The sequence below is a fragment of the Ailuropoda melanoleuca genome, chromosome 4 (genome assembly GCF_002007445.2).
Source record: "Ailuropoda melanoleuca isolate Jingjing chromosome 4, ASM200744v2, whole genome shotgun sequence".
In the NCBI taxonomy this organism is placed as follows: Eukaryota; Metazoa; Chordata; class Mammalia; order Carnivora; family Ursidae; genus Ailuropoda; species Ailuropoda melanoleuca.
The window spans coordinates 20,776,336-20,794,609 of NC_048221.1; the positions used below are offsets into that span (position 1 = coordinate 20,776,336).

An 18,274-nucleotide genomic window follows, 5' to 3' on the forward strand; every position below is an offset into this window, starting at 1 on the left:
CTAGAGCTGAGAAAACAATGTTTGCCCTGGTGATCTAGTTTGCTTCCTCCCAGCAAGTGGAAGCACACGCTGTGCTGTGGCTCCCCGCCTGGCCCTCGTCCCTCTGATCCAGGACTTTCCCCTGCTTGCCTCTTCTCTTTGATCTCATTCTCCTGGTTTCTGTTTTGTTCTCTCGATGCTTTTTATTTGTAAGCCAAAGATATGTCATTTTGAGTAATTGTAAATGGTTTTTTAAGTATGCTTTGCCTGTGCAGGGATTGGGTACAATCTTTGGGGTGCCCAGCCCCAGGGCATGGATGGCAGAGCAGACCCCTGGCAGTCCAGGATCTGGGAGCACCCCCATGAGACTGGAGGCTCCTGGGGACAGACCCTGGCTTCCTTCCTGGGACCAGGGCCTCACCTCTGGACCCTTTCTTCCAGGACTAGCCTCTTGACAAGGCAGTGAGCAAACAGGCCTGAGCCTGAGGACACGGGTGGAAATCAAACTGTGTCATGCAAATCCCAGCACCAAGGGGCCCCAGAGCTTGCTGAGAACCTCGGGAAGTTGGCCTCTAAAGAACTTCTGCCCAGTTTGTGCCCACCCCGGGACATTGGTTTCTAACAAGAACCCAGTTCACGCTTCTCTTTTTTTTAGTCAAAACTGGTTTCCACGGCCTGAGTGGCCATAAAGCAGACTAACCCTTTGCTTCCAGAGTATGTTCTCCTGCCCTAGACCCCCAGCTGGGGACTGAAGCAACATTTTATTTGATTTATATTTATTGAAGTCAATTAGCCAACATATAGTATATCATTAATTTTTGATGTAGTGTTCCACGATTCATTTTGTGTGTAACACCCAGTGTGGAGCAGCATTTTAAATAGGCGGTTTAATCTCTCTAAAGCTTAGTTTCTCTGCTTGTAAAATGATGAGACTGGGCTGAAAGTTTGCCATGGGGCTTACTGGTCACAGGCCTTTGAGGGGCTCACGGTAGAAGATTCTAAGATTCTAATTCTAATGTGAGACTTAGCCAGATGCAAGCAGAGATGCCCATTGCCTGGGCTTACACCACCTTTATTTGTAATGAGTCAAAATATCCTCCCCATTGAAGCCCAGGCCCCACAGGCGGCCCTCGGGTCACAGGGTGGCAGTCCTCTGCACACTTTCGGGCAGCATGGGGGGAGGGGGTGGGCTTAACCCCTCCCACATAACTACAGTTCTATGGACCAGCAGGAAATCTCTGTTCCTGGGGACCCCTCTTGGTAATCCAGCTTGAGCAATCTGGGATGGAAAGATGGACAGACAGAAAAATAGATGGTCAGCAAATCTCAGGTGTGGTGGAAAGAGACAGAAATGGCTAGGGTTAGGAATGGGGAGGGTAGAGAGTCTCGGGGCCCTTAGAATTTCCTCCAGCACAGGCTGACAAGGCCCCGTCCCCCAAGTGGACCCAGCTGTGTGTGGTCCTCAGGGTCCGGGGCTCTGAGACCTTCAGGAGGAGTTTCCTACTGCCCCCCACCCCCACCCTAGTGATCTCTGGGCTGGGGTGTTTTCTGTGGGTCTGAGCGGACTGTCCTTTGTGGGGTCACTGAGAGCTGGGTGGAACGTATATAAAGCATCAGCCTTTGCCCTGACCGTCTCTGTTTGCCAGGCAAGGACAGAGGAGTAGGGGCTCAGCTCCCAGCCTCCCGTCCCCCACCCCTGGCCGGGCTCAGTGGCCTGCTTGCGCCGTCACCTGGTGGCAGAGTAGTCAAGGCCTTGAACCCTCAGGGTTCGCTTGCTGTCATCTGCCGCTGCTGGGGGCCCCCAGAGCACGTCCTGGTAAAACTGGCCTGGGATACAAAGGGCGGGTCAGCAAGGAATAAGCTGGGAGACACACAGAGGTGAAGGGCACTGCCTGTTCATGGGCACAGGTGGCTTCTGAGAACGCCCGGAGCCACGGGCAGCATACCGAGGGTCCCGCCGACGCGGCTGGAGAACCGGTCGGTGTCCCGCAGGAGGAGCCGGAGCCCCTCGCCAGGGCCGTCCCAGGGTAGCAGGCCTATGGTCACTCTGTCCGGGCTGCTAAGCAGCAGGAGTCCCGCTTCATCCATGGTCATCTTGAGGCTGCGGGGAAAGCCAGGGGCCTGAGCAGTCGGGCTGCGAGCGGGCAGGGGCTGCCCTCTTGTCCTGGAATTCCCACTGCGGACTGATGTTAACGTACTGATGTCTGCTGTACTCTTTATCAGACAGAACGACGGCTCCTTTCCCTCCTGGTTCTCTTAGATTCGGTTTCTCATAAATTAGTTTGATATGATTTCGGCAGGTCTCGGTGCACTTACTCTGTCCCTTCGTTTTTATGGCCAGTGCCACTTCCTTCTGATGATCAGTGTCACTTAGGTCTAGAAGAGCAAGTCCCTTTTTGTTCTTTCCTCCTTTTTTTACTTAAGACAATCTGAAATTCTTACCTTTTTTGTTTTCTTAGGAATGTTAGGCTCTTTTAAGCACGTTGAACAGGACCCTGCTGTTACTCTGAGGTTATTTTAAATGGAATTGCCCCAAACTGACACTGTCTTCACGTCAACGTACAAGACGTGGTCTGTTTTCCCTTATGTGTATCTTCCGTAGCTCATGAAAGCATTTGAACTTTTTCTCACTGCAGGTGATAGGAATTATTTATTCTACCTTCTAGTGTGCATGTCCAAGGCATAGACACGCTGTCATTCTCTGTATTTATCAGATAATCGGAAACTTCAAGACCTCTTATGAAATTGGGCAGTTTTCAGGTGAAGCCCTTGGATTTTCTGGGCATGCGCTCATTCGTCAAGTGGAAACCAGTCTCTGCTGCGGGGCACGGAGAGGGCAGAGGACAAGGTTCTCTGTACCCGGTACAGGCTGGGGGACTGCAGGGCATGGCTCTAAGAGGGCCAGGGTCCTCAGCCCCACTCCCAGGCCCCTTGTGACCTCCAGAGCTGGAGAGCTGCCTCTGGAAGGCTCTATGGTGGGGCAGCCCCTCCCAGAAGAGGTGGCCATCCACTTGCATCACCCACCAGCTGCCCAGTGTTTGATGCCAGGTAGACTTGTTGCCCCTCATCAGGGCCCGGGGAGTCTGCTAAGGATGACATTCCTAACCTCCCCTGGGGGGCAGTGCTCTCCAGTTCCTCGTTATTGTCATTACCTCGCCACACTGACAGTGCTGCCCTCTGCAGTACCCCATGGGCACCACACTGCCTAAAGGGCAAAGTGCTCCCGGACCACGTCCTCTCACTGGATCTTCTGCTCAGCCCTCTGACTCAGGGCTGGGAGATCATCTCTGGTGATGGGTGAGGAAACAAGCTCAGAGAGGGTGAGCAGCCTGCCCAGGGTCACACAGAATTAGCAGCAGAGCTAGCTCCAAACCACACCGTGCCTCACATGGGACAGTGATCGGAGTTAGGTCTGAGGGCTGCCAGGCCCCAGCCTAACCGCTCAGTGCGCTCCAGGGCAGGCGGGTCTGGTGCAGGGCTCTCCACGTCTCTGTTCCTCCTGCGGGCCCAGACCCCTGCCGAAGACTCATGCCCAGCCACCTCGTCCGCAGGCCCGTGGGCTCAGGTCACCTGTCGGCACTGTCCCCAGCTAACTGATGTGGCCAGAGAGATACCCAGCCTGGGGGAGACCCAGGGAGACCCGGGCCGGGGCGTACCTGGGTGTCACCGAGAACAGTGTCTCCTTCCACTTGTAGGCAGAGTTTTTTCGGTTCCGGGTCACTACCACGTGCTCAGGGGAGGCGCGGACCTGCAGCTGGGGGTTCTTGAAGGTCACCTTGATCCATGAGAACTGGGCCCTCTCTGTCTCGTACTGGGCGGTCACCTCAATCCCTGAGAGGGCCGGGGGCAGAGAGGTCAAGACCATGGTCCCAGCTGGGCACCGCCCCGAGCGGGAGGACCTCCCCGACCCCTTCTCACCAGCTGACCTCCCCAGCTCCCTTTCCCCACTGGGGGCTGGTTCCCACGGTCTCTCCCCCTCATCCCCTGGTTTCAGAGGGCTGTGGAAGGGCCCCCGAATCCTCAGTAATGGCCATCTTCAGACAAGCCCTCTGAGAAGGGACTCTCATAAAGCCCCTGTGGCGTGCCTGGCCCGATGAGGTGCTATGGCCAAGGGCAAGATGGAGGAGGGGTGGTGCCCCCCTCTCCTCTGTAAGCAAACAGACTACAGAACTGGCGGGCTGAGGGGCAGACTGCGTGGACCTGGGAGGAACGAGGGAGCTGTACGTGCTCATTGAGTCCGGCTGGCTCTGCAGGCAAGCGTGAGTGTCCCTGAGTGCGGTGCCTCCTCGCACCTGACCTGACACTCGGTTCAACCAGTGAGACCGCTCTGGGGGTTGGGGGTGCAGGTCTGGCCATACACCTACCTCCTCCCACCATTCGCCGCCTCCACACCCTCCAGGGTCCCATCAGCACCTTCCAGGGCTCTGCTTCTGCCTTCCCCTTGCTCCGCCCAGTGGACACCTACTTGTCTGCCAAGGCCCAGTCACTGGGCAGCCACCCTTGTCCCCGGGACAGCTCTTGTCTCTTCCTCCGGGTTTGCTTCCATGTCACTCTGGGCACTGACTATAGGCCACAGAGCTTATCTGTGCCCAAGTCTGTCTCCCCACCCCCGAAGTACGGCTGCGCCTGGGGGGAAGTCCATATCGGGTCACCCTGGAGTGCTCAGGCCACCCAGATCTGCGTATGTGGTGCTCAGGGGTGTGGTCATGCCATGATCTGGGACTGGCCTGCATGGGACAGCATGTGTCTCCATGGGCAGGTGTCCCATCGTTGTCTCTGGGGCAGTAAGTTGGGAGTGAGTGGTGTTTGGGTCTCTCTGGGTGCATGACTGGGTGTGTACTTCTTACCTTGGTCAGGGTCTGCCAGCAGATTCATCGGCCCCTGAGAGTGCTTGATGTCCACACAGAGGCGGTCCACGCTCTGTCCAGGCAGCATCAGGATGACGGGAGGCGCCTGGATGGGGGCTGGGACAGCAGCTGTGGTTCCTAGGGTAGGTAGAGCAGGCTGGGAGACAAGGACAAGGAAGTGGGCCAGGCCTGAGGGAGGCTGGCAACTTACCTGGGGGTGAGGCTGTCTTGGCTGGTTCTGAAAGAAGAAAAAGTGTGGGTTTAGGGAGCCCCTTCCCAGGGATGTGTGTGGCCAGGGCTCCTTCTCGACTTCAACACTGGGAAACCCACGTGGCAAGTCTGTAGAGCTCCCCGAGGCTTTCCTCTCCCCGAGTCTCCCTGTTATAGAGTCAGAAGCTACTGCAGGGACATCTTTGGCTCTTAAATCCATGCCATGAATCATCCTTTCAGGAACGGAGGGAGCTGATGGCGCCGAAGCAGGCATTAGTGCAGGGACAGCCAGAAACAGAAAGGAAGAGGGCAGTCAGGACTGAGAGCAATCAGCACGCCCTCCAGCCATCATCACTGACGCCTGCCGCCCACCCAGCCCCACAACCCCTGCCACACGTACACCCAACTTAGAAGAGGCTTTGTAATGAGATTTTCAAACAGGAGAGCATGCTTTTAGGGAAAATGGAGAGGACACATGGTCTGGCCTGGCTCTGCACTGTATCTGAGTCCAGATCTGGAGATCAGAAACAGCTCAGGGGTCCACTGCTGGCTTTGGAAATGGAGGAAGACTTCCCTCGCTAGAAGGTTCCATACTGTGCCAGCCTCCAATTCAGTGACAATAAAGGACACGTTACGCCATGTCATGCCCCACAGCAACTCTCCCTGGTTTGTGCCCAGCACTGTGCTTTCTGCTTTACCTCTCCAACTCTACGGCCATGTTTCATGACCATCTTGAGGAAAGGAGACCCTCAGAGGGTCAGAAAGTGGCTTACCTAACATGCCCGGTAGCAGTGACTCTCCAGCTGTGAGGTAGTCTGGATAAGGATGAGGAGAATTAAGAGGTCCTCGTGGTCCCGCTCTCCCTGGGACGTTAGGTATCTTCCCGGAAGTTCCCGCTTTGGAAAAGTTGACATATGCATCCTTCTCTCAAGCAGTGTCATCCCCCCAGGAGAGGGATGGGGAGAGGACAGATGGCTCCCTGCCTCCACTCATCACTCTGGGAGCCTGTCCCCCCATGGCCAGGAGAAATTCAGAGTGGGAACGATGGACCCTTCTGGAGCCCCCACCCCCCAGCCCCCCACTCGAACTGTGCAGAGTCTGCATAGATGTCTCCTACTCAGATAAAACTGGACCTGAGTCCCAGGCCTGCCAACCAGCCCGGTGAGCCGGGCAAGTCACTCCCCCAACAACCAGGGCAGAGCCCAGTTTGTGGCCAGGGTCAATGTCCTGTCAACCCCTCCTACCCCTTCCCCTTCCCTCCTGTGCTACCTGTTAATCTGAACCCTCTGTCTCCTGTGGTATGAGGTCTGGAGTACGGACGACCTGGAAATCAGAGGGACCTGGGTTTGCTTCTTGGATACAACTTTCTGGGGTCCGCAGCTGACCAGAGATTGTGTCCCTAAGTGCTCAGGACAGGGTCTGAGTGGCAGACGATGCCCCCTCCTGGCTTCAGAGAGACCCTGGCCAGCAACATTGTAGGGCTGGTGCCTTAGGCCCTGTGTCAGCCAACCGTCCCCCCGGCCAGCCTTTGAGGGAATTAGGCTCTTACCTAAATAGAAGTTCTTGTGTCTGTTTTCTGGATAAAACAAAAAGAGAGAGAAAAGGAAATACACCATTGGAGTGGTTTCGACAAGTTCGAAGTGCTTCTGTTTAACCTTGCTTCCCAAACCCAGCACCGAGTGGGTGCAGTAAACTCTAGGGTCGGGAGACCTGGCCTCAGCTTCCTCGTCAATGAAATGGGATGAGTGTCCGGGGGCTCCTGGGAGATTAGGGGTGGCCGGGTTGGGACTTTGTGGGGAAAGACCCCAGAGAACACTGGGTCAAAAGCGTGCTGCCGAGGAGGCTGGGGTCCTACTCTCACCCCTATTGGTTTCCACGGGCTTCTCAGCAACTTCAGAACGTTCTCTGCCATCGGGTTTGGTGACCACCATTGACGTGAGGGGAGTGACAAAGCAGTAGTGGAGCGACAGGTTCAGAGCTCGGGTCTCGAGGGCCTGCTTCTCAGTAGCGGATGCTGAAACCCTGCAGGTGGCAGACGGGGAGGCTCAGCGGGTCCTCCCCAGATGCTTGGACTCTCCCTCCCTTCCAGACCTTTCTGGGAGGTTCCCACTGGGAGAGTCTGGAGCTTACCCAGATGCCACCACCCCCTCTCTCTATGCCTGGGAGATACCCCGTGCCAGCTGAACCTGTTGCCCCCCCCCCACAGGGGAACGCTTGGGAAGATGCTCGGGCCATGTGTGGCTTCCCCAGTGGGCCATCGGGGGTGCGGGCCACCCACATTTGCTCCAGCAGTTGCTGGATGGTCAGGTACGCCCAGAGTCTCTCCATGAAGCTGTGGAAGATGTACTTGGGGCTCTGGAACTCCTTCTCCTGCTCCGTCACTCTGGACTCCGTTTGGAAGGTGATGTTCTGCATGTGCTGGAGAAAGGGGCCCAGCCCGGGCAGGAGCAGTGAGGGCCTGCTGGCCACGCCCGGCCTGGAGCTTCCCAGCACTCCCGCGGGAAACCTGGTTGGATTGGGGCAGTCCTCAGGAATTGGCTGCCAGCACCGTATTTCCTTTGAGTAGGGTGGAGGGTGGGGAGGGAGTCTGGGGCACCAGACTCAGTCACAGAGCCTCCCAGGATGAGAAGGAGGTGGGGTAAAAGGTTGCAAATTCTCCAAGGGCAACATGGCAGGCACAGAGCCCAGAGCTCAGGTCAGACTGACTGTTCCAGGGAAAGGGAAATGAGAATGGGATCCGAACCCCTGGCCAGAGTAGAAACAGCAGTGGGAAGGAAGGGCAAATGCAGTGTGGGGGGCAGAAAGGGGCCCCAGAGGCATTCCACACTCATCCCAAAGATGGAGACTGGGGACCAAGAGGGAAGAGCCTTCTCCAGGAGTCAGTGGCAGAGTTGAGGTGAGAACTCAGGTGTCCTGGCCCTGATAGGGCTTGGGGCCCCACCTGCCCCAACCAGCTATCCCCTGCCCAAGCTGGTGCCCTCTGTGGGGCTGGGCCTGGTGGGACGGTGGCAGTAAGGCAGGCGCCAAGCTCTGGGTGGACTGCTGCTCCCTCCCCCAGGGAAGGGTCTTTTAGTCTTGGGCTGCCCTGCCCGCAGTCTGGGAAGCGGGTCCGGGGACAGAGTAACCCTGCTGTCTCTCATCACCACTCCGCACGGCAGCCGAAGACCTTACCATGGCTCAGATCCCACCACCCCTGCTGGGACCACCTCCTCTGTCGCTCACCCGCAGCCTGGTTTCCCAGAACTGCCACATGCAGGCCACCTGCACGAATTTTGCCCTGTCCACACACAGCAATTTGTTTGATGGTTTTCGTTAAATGAACTTTAAACAGACAAATACTATTGCTTTGGCCTCATTCCAAGCAATCCTACCCGCAAAAATCTTAGGTCTGGCGTTCAAGTTATATTTTTCAGGAGACATGTTAAAATAAATACACAACTACTGAAACAAAGACACGTTTGTGAACTACCCTGAGTCACCCTGAGTTCTGCACTTTGGGAACCCCTGGCCTTCAGGTTAATATTAGCAGCTAATGTGAATGGAGTGTTTACACTGGAGCCAGACATTAATCCCCACAGCAGCCTTACAAGGTGGGTAGGTGACCCATTCTGATTTCTACACAGGAGGAAACTGAGGCACGGGGAGGAAACTGAGGCACGGGGAGATTAGGATGTGGCAGAGCTGGGTTTGCACCCAGGCAGGCTGGCCACAGGGCACGTGTTGCCCATCACGATACTCGGCTACTTCCTCTGAGGCGAGGCCCTGCCCCCACCCCAGCGCCCCCGACTCACCCACCTGCTGTTCTTCCCACACATGCTGCCTGCTTGCCATGCAAGCCCAGAACATTCCTCTATCACGCCACCATCTCTACCACCTCCTACTCCTCCTTCAGTCTCAGCTGGGCCTCCTTAAGGGAGCCCTCCCTGATTCTCAGACCAGGTCTGGGTTCCCAGTGCTGCTTCTCGGAGGCCCCGGGTTTATCCTGTCAGGGACATCCCAGGCTGCCGCTCCCTGTTTGTGTGATGATTTACCCGCATTGTCTCTCCTGGGAAGATAGTATCCTCAGGGCCTAGAGAAGGACCTAGCACAGAGCAGATGCAGTTTCTCTTCGTGGAATGAGAGGGCCTCCTGTGGCACAGAGGCAGGGAAGGCTAGGCAGCGACGGGGCACCACATGGGGAGCCGGGCTCTTGACCTGACTGCAGTGGGGCCCGAGGCAAGTTGTCTGCACTGCCTGGATCTCAGCCTGGTCATCTGTGAAATGGGAGCAGCCTCCGCTGCCCGACGGCAACCTCCAAGGCCCGGTGTGAGGACAGGAGGGCATGCCAAGCACCTAGTGCTCTCAGAACCAGCAGCAGCACAGACTGACTGCTGAGTGTCACCTCCAAGCGGCAGAGAGCACCGCGTGACTTGCGCAAGGTCAGCTGCTGGAGCCCTGCCGGGCTGGGGTTTGAACCCAGCCCTTCTGCCTGCCTGCCCAGCGGCCCCTCCCCTGCAGAGCAGCTGGCCCCACTCACCAGCTGCCCCCTGACTTTGGCTGAGAGCACATCAGGGCTCTGGTCCCGGAGCTTCCCGGCCACGACGATCTCGGAGCCTTTGAAGAGCAGCCGGAAGTTGTCCTGCGAGACCTCCTCCACCACGTTGCTGGGGTACTCAAAGGTCACTGCTGTCAGCAATGGGTTGGCCACTTCCTCGTAGAAGTCCTGCAAGGTGGGGGGCGTCACGAGTGCCGGGCTGGGGTCTGCCCGCCTCCGTCATGCAGCCCACTGGGGGCCCTCTTCCACCTGGAGCTGCAGGGCGGAGTCCGAGTCCTCATAGATGCGCCGAGCCAGGCCGCCGTTGTCCAGCGCCAGCTTCTCCAGGAAGGCATAGCTGACGTCGAAGCCAAAGCCCAGGCAGAAGAGGCTGTACTGGCCATCTATAGCTTCCTTCACGTTCCTCTGGATCCTTGCAGGGTTGGTCTCCCCTGGACCCGGCAGTGTGGGAAGGGGGAGTGAGGAAACAGTGAGTGGTTCAATGATATTTCTGGAATCTCAGAGCCAGAGGGGCCTCGGATACGCCCCCCACCCCCACCTTGGGTCCCACGGCAAGCCGGGGGACAGCCCCGGAATTGCTGGCGGTGCCCTCACCCATGGTGGGGTCGCCGTCGGTGAGCAGGATGATGAGGGAGACGGTCCCCTCCGGCATCAGCTCCTTCTGTTTGGCACTGTTCAGCAGCTGCACGGCCATCAGCACCGCCTCGTTGATGTCAGTCCCTGGGGGACACGTACTCTCAGGGTGGCGACTTCCAGCCCAGCTCCCCAGGCTGGGCTCGCTACGCCGGAAGCCCCCACACTGCAGGGCCCCAGAGGCACTCACCTCCGTGGGCCTGGATGCCGGCAGCATAGCTCCTGGCCTGGTTCACGTTCTCAGCTGAGGCCGGCACCAGCAAGGGCTTCCACTGGGCTGCATCCCCGCTGAAGCTGATAAGGTTGAACTGGTCTTTGGGGCTGAGGTCATCCAGGATCTTGATTAAGGCTTCCCGGGTCTGGACAGGAGGGTGGGAGACTCAGGAGGGTGTCCAAATGGGGCCTCCCTGGGGCTCACGTGTACTTGGATGGCATACCCGGGCTCCCACGGTCAATGCTCTAGGAGTAGGCCCTGCCCACACTCTGGCCAATCTCAACCCCTAGGTGCCCCCTACCCAGGAAGATGGAGGAAGGAGAGTGCCTCCTGGACCAGAGCCAATGGAGTGAGGCATGTGTGAGTTTCCAGGGCTGTTCCCTTAGCCAGCGGGACCCACCTGCTGCATCTTCCTGCCGCTCATGGAGCCGCTTTTGTCAATGACAAAGATCACATTCTTGGGTATTGTGGGTAGGCCCTCGGGGGCAAAGTAGTGCACAAAGTAGCCATTCTCGATCTGTGATCAGAGTGAAACAAACAGAGGTAATGAGAGCTGCAGACCTGCCCTGCCCCGGACCAGCCTTCGCACCCTAATCCTTAGGTTCCTCTCTTCACACAGCCCCCTCCGTCTCTGTCCCACTGCTGACCTCCCCAAATCTTCACCATCTTCGATGGCTCAGTCCAGCCTGTCTCTTGCCTTCCCTGATCACGTGTGGCCCACTAGAACTCTACCCCACTTTATCTCTTATTTCTTTTAGTATTTGAGGCAACTTATTCTAAAAAGTTTAGACATAACAAACCTGAAATCCATCAGAAGAGTGAAGACTTTAAAAACAAGGTTCATCAAAGGTGTAAAGGGAAAGAACATGATGCCAGAAACTTGTGTGAAAAAAGCTACTGCCATCAAGCATAAAACTGAACTGTGAGCCTGCTGGCAGCCAAGGCAATAAGGGAAATACTACAGGGCATCTCTTTAGCAGAGGTGAAACTTTTGTGCCTCCAAGAGAAAATTGTTTCAGGAACAACATAACAAAATTACTTGTTTTCAGTCTGTGCTGCCACTGGTTCACCCTGATAAGTAGGGGCAGTTATTCTGCCTTTCCTTCTAGAACATGCAAGCTCAGGCCTTTGAGCATGGATGGATTTTCTAGTTGCCGTACTCTCGTCTTAGAGCCCACACACCTGAATGGAGCCCCCGGAGATGGTCCGGTTCACATCATAGCGGACGATGAAGTTGCCATCCAGGACTGTGTCCTGCTGCCCTGATGACTTTTGCTGGGAGAGCACGGGCTTGAATTGGATGTGAGCCTGGGGAAGGACAGGAGGTATTTGGGAGAAGCCCATGGTCACCCCCACCCCCCATCTGAAGCAAGAATCCCAGGATGCAGCCTTGGGCCATAGTCCAGGGAGCATTCTCTGAGGCCAAGCTGTTGGAGAGACCGCCTCCATACAGGGGAGTGGGAGCTGTGCGAGCAGAAGCTGGGCTGAGGATGCGCAGGATCCAGTTGGCGGCCCCTCCCCGCTGTGGGGCCCTCATGTCAGCTCCTCCCCACCATCCTCTCCCCAACTCAGGCTTCACACCAGCACCCAGCAGGCTTCTCTAGGCCTTGTCCTCTACTTCTGCCACACAGCAGCATGGACACGGACACGGACACGGACACGGACCTCGGAAGTCCCTCCAGCTCAGAGAGTCTGCCCAATTATCTCACTCTCTGGACAGACTCTGACAACAGGCCCCTTGGAAACCTTGCCCGCCAACCGTGGCAGGCCCACCTTGGTCTTGTTCTGCGAGACGGTGAGCGCGTCTGCCAGTTCATTGGTCATGAAGGTGCTCTCTGTCTCCAGAAAGCTGATGCCCTGAGGCTCGAAGATGTGAATGTCCATCTGGAGGCAAGAAGTGGGTCACTGGGTCGGCCAGGAGCTGGGGCTGGGTGGGTCTCGCAGGAGGCAGAGGGGGAAGGAGGGGCTGCCCTCAGCAGAGCAGGTGTCTTCCTGGAGGCCTCCCGGGAGCAGGCAGTGCCGGTACCTGCAGGTGCTTGACCAGCTGCTGGGGCTGGACTTTGAGCAGCAGCTCATATGCTCCCAGATGCCGCTTGAGCAGCTCCTCATACACCAGCTCAAAGGTGACCTTGGCAGTGGGAGCCACACTGACCGACACCTGGAACTGCTCCGTCTTTCTTCCGGCAGCCCTGGGGGAGGACAGCATCAGGTCTGCCCCTCCAGGCCAGGCAGGGTATGGCCACTGGAAGCTGGAGAGGGTCTGCAGGGCTGAAGGCAGGGGCACCCCCTGCCCCACCGCCACTGGGGTCCCTCCCACCACCATCTTTGGCTCACTTGACAAGGCCAGCACTCTCTCCCCTGGCCACAGCTGCGCTGTACTGCTCCTGGGCTGCAGCCTTCTTCTTGATGATCCCTGGGTAGGTCACTCCTTCGATGATCCTGGGGCAGGATGGCTGGAGTTGTGGAGGGCCTGATAGGAGCTGGCCACTCCAATCCCACCTCCTCCAGGGAGCCTCTCCAGACTCGATGTGCCTCTTAACAGACTGACTCCTATCTTCGCCTGAGCCCACCCGTTTGTTTATTAATTATTTATTTATTTAAAAGATTTTATTTATTTATTTGAGAGCGAGCGAGCGCATGCACACAGCAGAAGGAGAGGAAGAAGCAGGCCCCCTGCTGAGCAGGGAACCCCACTTGGGACTTGATCCCAGGATACTGGGATCATGACCTGAATCGAAGGCAGACGCTTAACTGACTGAGCCACCCAGGCGCCCAGCCCACCCATTTATTATGTACTTACGGTATACAAGCCTCTGTGCAGGGCCCAGATGAGGGTGGCAGGCCTCTGCAAGCCATGCCAGGCTTCTATCTACCCTGCAGCACGCGCAGTGTTGGTAAACATGCATTGACTGAACCAATGGGGGAGGAAGGCTGCAGAGGAGGTGGGACGGAGCGAAATGCCGGCCTCCACTCTTGCAGTCTGGCCCCACATTCCGCTTGCCCGCTCTCTCACAGCCTCACAGCCTGCTCCCAGGGGAGCTGGTCAGTCACCAGCAAGCGCTTTCCGGGGCGCATGTGTGCCCAGCCTTGCGTGCAGCGGTGTGGGGCAGGCGGAGGGGTAGGGGCATGCTGGGCTCCCAGGCCCGTGGGAAGCACAAGTCTGAAAGGCTCTGATCCCTCTCCCCTGCAGCTGTCCCCTCTTCCTGCCAGCACGTGGCAAGGCCCTCTGCACAGAGGTTGGCCTCTGGAGAAGTGGGTCTTGGACAACTGGTGGACAGGATTCCCGGGGGGGTGGACACAATCCTAATGGCTATTCTTTGGGACTAGAAAGAACTGCCAGGGCTTTTCCTCTGGAAGGAGAACTCTCCAGACCCTCCTTGTGAGGTGAGCAGCGATGTGTCAGTGAACCTAGTCTGCTCCACCTGGGATGGCATGAGAGGGTAAGACTGTGCAGGGGTGGGCGGGGAGGGTGTAGCCAGGGCATTAGGACATGGTGTCCCTCCTCCCCACCTTCCTGACCTTCCTGGTCATGCTCTGGGCAGGGATGTGGCTGCTGAGTGGGCCATAGGGCTCCTCCTCCCAGATGCCCAGCTGGAGTTCCCCGCCAGGTCAGAGAGCAGGGCACCCTGCCCCCTGCTTCCCCACCTCCGGCGGCAACACCATCTGCACCCAGAGAGGGGTGCTGGCCCTGGGCTCTCAACACATGCCATGCACCCAGAGGCTGCTGGCCTTGGCCCCCTGTGGGAGGCCAGGTGTACCCTGTGGCACTCACGCAGCCAGTCTGGTGACACAGGCCTGGCTCCAGGGTTAGGAGAAGCAGGGGCTGCTGATGGTGTGGCAGGGAGCGAGGAAGAAGCCACCACAGGGACCCAGGCCCCACTGCAGGTTTTCAGAGGTCTCAGGGTAGTTTGGGGACCCCAGCTGAGAGAAGCTTGCTCTCAGCCCCATCCATCGCCCTCCCTGCATTGCTGGAATCAGCGTCTCTCTGGCCTGCCCTCAACCACTGCCTCTCCTGCGGGGCCAGGACAGACGGAGAGGGTTCTCATGCATTTAGCAAACATTGCAAAGGAGTCGGGAAAGGTGGGGGAGGACAGGAGAGGACAAGGTGAGGATCAGCCCTGAGCCACAGAGTCCACAGAAATCCTAGGGGCCTCCCCATGCGGCTTCTGGCCCAGAGCAGAAATGCCCTCTGTGACGTCCCAGGTGGGAGGGAAGGGACAAGCTGGTTTAGAACTTCCTGTGACAGAGATCCCCCTCCTCGAGGTATTGCTCCATTGTGAGGCAGCCCAGGAGTTAGGACGTCATCTGTATTCTGAGCTGGACTCCGCCTTTTGTGACTCCCTCCTGCCTGGGCCTGCCCGCAGGATGCCCCAACTGGGCCCTTCAGAGGCAAAGACACCAAGATGCTGTGATTCTCCATCCGTCACCTGGGCAGGTTGGTGGGTGGTGGATGGCGGGAGGGATAAACGGAAAGATGGATGGTGGGATGGTGGGATGGATGGAGGGAGGGAGGGAGGGAGGGAGGTAAGGATGAAGGGAGGGAGGAATGGAGGGAGGGACGGATGGCAGCAGGGGTGGGTGGGTAGAGGGATGGAACGTCCCTGAGAACGCGTGAAGTTCATGGGTAAAGCCTCTGGTTCCTTGTACTGCCTACAGGCAGAGCACACATGCCTAAGGCATCTATCCCGGCTCATCTCACATCAGGAAGAGGGTCGCTCTTCCTGACAGGGTGTTGCCAGGGAAGAGGGTGTCATGGTGCTGGGTGGGAGGAGCATGATGGGGAAGAGGGCAGGAAGGCACCTACATGGAGAAGTTGGTGATGAAGGCTCTCCTGGGCAGCTCCACCTGGAAAGTGGCCTCCTGCATCGTATCGGCCTTGTTGACCACCCTGCTGGTGATGACAGTGTGGGCAAATCTGGACGAGACCTTGGAGTCCACGGTGAGGCTGTAGATGTCGATGTCATTCTAGGCCAGGGAAGGGGGAGGGGTGGGACCGTTTCAATGCCACCCCAGCTTGAGATGACATTCTTTTTTTTTTTTTTTTTTTTTTTTTTATATTTTATTTCTTTATTCGACAGAGATAGAGACAGCCAGCGAGAGAGGGAACACAAGCAGGGGGAGTGGGAGAGGAAGAAGCAGGCTCATAGCAGAGGAGCCCGATGTGGGGCTCGATCCCGTAACGCCGGGATCACGCCCTGAGCCGAAGGCAGACGCTTTAACCGCTATGCCACCCAGGCGCCCCTTGAGATGACATTCTTTAAGAGGGGGCCCTGCCCTGGTCCCCGACCCCGACTGAACCACTGACCAAGCCTCCGGCCAAACCCCGTGAGGCATTTCACGTGTGAACGCTGGTCTCACAGCAGAGGGAACTGCGTGCTTCGTCGCCCACCCTTAAGGCCACGGCGCTGGAACCTGAGCCCCAGCGTGTCTCGGAGGCCACTCTGACTTACTCCTCAGGCAGGAGGCCCCAGCGGGGTCAGGCAGCTTCGCATTTGATCTTAGCTCTGCCCAGTAAAAGGGTAGCGAAAAAAGTTCTATGATTTCAGGTGACCTTGGCCTCCAAAGAAACTGAAAAGAAGCTCTTACCTCCCACCAGGTGCTTACAGGAGCTGGGGGAACTTAGAGGAGACCAGGGCCCAGTCTCTACTGGGACCCTTCCTCTTTGCCCCCTTGGCCCTGCAGCCCTGGACCCTCCCCAGGCACATGTTCCTCTCCTCCAGGCCTGCGGTTCCCCAGGAAGGATGCATGCACACCTGCAGCCTTGCACACCTGCTCTCTGCACATGGTGTGTTCAGGTGCACACGCAGCTTAGCACTGAGGCACGTGATGGGCCAGGTGACTTGTGGGGTGTCTGCTTGGTGGCAGGCACTGTACAGAGTTCTTTCTGGATATTGCAGGTTAGATCTTCACAACAAAGCTCGGAATAGCTTTTCTTTTTACCATTTTACGGATGAGCAAACCGACACAGCATAAATAACTCCTTCGAGGCCGCTCAGCCAGGGAGACAGAGAGCTGGGCTCATGATGCCCATTCCCACCCACCCCACCCTCTGCCGGCCCCCAGCAGCAGCTGGCGGGGCTGCATGCCTCCCTGTAAAATGGGAATGGGGTCTCCCTCCTATCAAATGTGAGAGCAGCCATACACCCCCAGGCCAGTGCCTGGCAGATGGTTGGCACGTCTTTGCACACACACTGATCCACGCTCACTGGTCCGCACATGCTTGCGCACACACAGGCTCTCCTTGTTAATCAGCTCACGCACTCCCACTCAGGCCCCCATGGACACCCGTTACCTTTCGGGCAGTGGTCGTGTGGAGGGCAGCCAGCAGCGAGAGCAGCAGCAGTGAGATGCCACAGGTGCGGCCAGGGGCTGAAGTCTTCATTTTGGCTCCAGTGCCTGGCAGGTTGCTTCTGAACTTGAGAGGATATGGGGAATGAATTAATAACAAGCTCACTGTCCCACCCCTCTGGGGGCGGCTTCTGGGAAGTTGGGATCTCCAAGCCAAAAACTGGAGTAGCCTCAGCTAAGCAAACAGTGAATGTCCTGTAGACCTTGGCTGGGGACAGGAACACGTACTGAAAAGAGGCAGGCTCAGGTGGGAATTGGGTATGGCTCCCCTTCTGAAAGGTCTAGAATCATCCCAGGCCACTGGCAACTCCTCCCACCAGCCCTTCCACCAGCGGGCTCCCTAGGCCTGGGAGACACAACAGTGAACCAGCCCGCTCTCCATAAGCCCAGCGTGGGAGAAACAGGGATGGCCCAGAATGGGGTTGGCTAGGGAATGGCTTCAGGAGGAAGGTGGCCTGGAGGCCAGCTCCCTGTGACTGGGCGGGGGGGTGCCCTTGAAGGTACTGAGCAGCCCCTGGGGTGTCTGACTGGGGCAAGATCTGCTGGGGCCAGGGCAGGACGGAGACCCCTTGTTTCTGGGGTGAGAGGGGCTGGACCCAGGAGTCCCCTTCTCTGTGCTTGGGTCCCAGGCTGCTGTTGGGCCCCATTAATCTAGCTAGGGCTCCTAGTTCAACTCCAGCAAGGCCCCCAGAACAAGACCTGCATTTGGCAATACAAACTGAGAGCCATAAAGATGCCCGCACCTTGTGGCCCAGAGGTCTCCCTCCGGGGGATTTATTGAGAGGAAAGCATGGAACAGTGTGGTGGTGTGTGCACTTGGGCAGCCCGTGGGGGTCAGTTGTGGTGAGGGAGCCCATGAGTCATGGCTTGCGTGAGAATGCCGAGCCATCAGGACACCAAGGCAGTGTCACTGTCCTGAGCCCAGACCCGTGGGAGTGTACCGGAGGGCCTGGGGTAGGATTACTGGTAACTTTTTTCAATTATCCTTTAATAAACTTGAAATTCTTTTGTAACAAATCACAGAGAAGTGAACAAATATTGAGGGATCTGGACACAGCTGGTGCTTGTGTCCCTGGCAGTTCTGGGAAAGCCCAGTTCCTGAGTCTGGCCATGGATAAGGTCGAGTTGCTTCAGCAGTGTGGCCAGGTGCCAAATCCTGGGTGGAGGAGGGAGGATGGTTTGGTGACACTGGGTGGGGTGGGGTGGGTGAGTGGAGCAGAGCAGCCATTTGGGGGCCCACACAAGGTGCTGAGGCAGTGACTGGCCCCCGGGGGTCTCCTCCATCAAGGCCAGCAGCATCCAGCCCTGGGGAAAGGGCAGCAGACACTCCGGCGCTGTCTCCGGCTGCCAGTAAATGCTCCCCTTCCTCAGCACGCCTGCAGCCGGGAGCATCTCTATGCACGTCTATACTGCCTGCCCTTTGGCTCTGAATATGGCTGGGATCCTACCGGTCTTCACACCCCTTTGGCAATCTGAAAAGAGCCTCCCCAAGGAGCGCAGCAGGCAGAC

General features: G+C 57.5%; 1 protein-coding gene across 3 annotated transcripts; it reads right to left on the reverse strand.

Moving 5' to 3' along the window:
- Positions 1-1,035: 1,035 nt before the first annotated feature.
- Positions 1,036-17,117, reverse strand: ITIH4 (inter-alpha-trypsin inhibitor heavy chain 4). 3 transcript variants are annotated; one of them, XM_011224622.3, is made up of 23 exons: positions 16,710-17,117; positions 15,222-15,382; positions 12,752-12,856; positions 12,444-12,606; positions 12,191-12,301; positions 11,600-11,725; positions 10,818-10,934; positions 10,394-10,562; positions 10,165-10,290; positions 9,820-10,001; positions 9,553-9,738; positions 7,315-7,454; positions 6,898-7,058; positions 6,586-6,612; positions 6,306-6,359; positions 5,810-5,932; positions 5,157-5,288; positions 5,038-5,064; positions 4,827-4,955; positions 3,636-3,810; positions 1,926-2,080; positions 1,710-1,806; positions 1,036-1,258 (listed from the first exon to the last, which is right to left on the reverse strand). In XM_011224622.3, the coding sequence occupies exons 1-23, from the start codon at positions 16,797-16,799 to the stop codon at positions 1,189-1,191; spliced, it is 2,826 nt and encodes a 941-aa protein (XP_011222924.1). In that variant the 5' UTR covers positions 16,800-17,117; the 3' UTR covers positions 1,036-1,188. The 3 variants fall into 3 exon arrangements, with proteins under 3 accessions (XP_011222924.1, XP_019654948.1, XP_011222923.1); XM_019799389.2 differs by having other exon boundaries at positions 4,827-4,964; positions 5,810-5,851; positions 16,710-17,116; XM_011224621.3 differs by having other exon boundaries at positions 4,827-4,964; positions 16,710-16,997.
- Between the last annotated feature and the right edge of the window lie 1,157 nt (positions 17,118-18,274).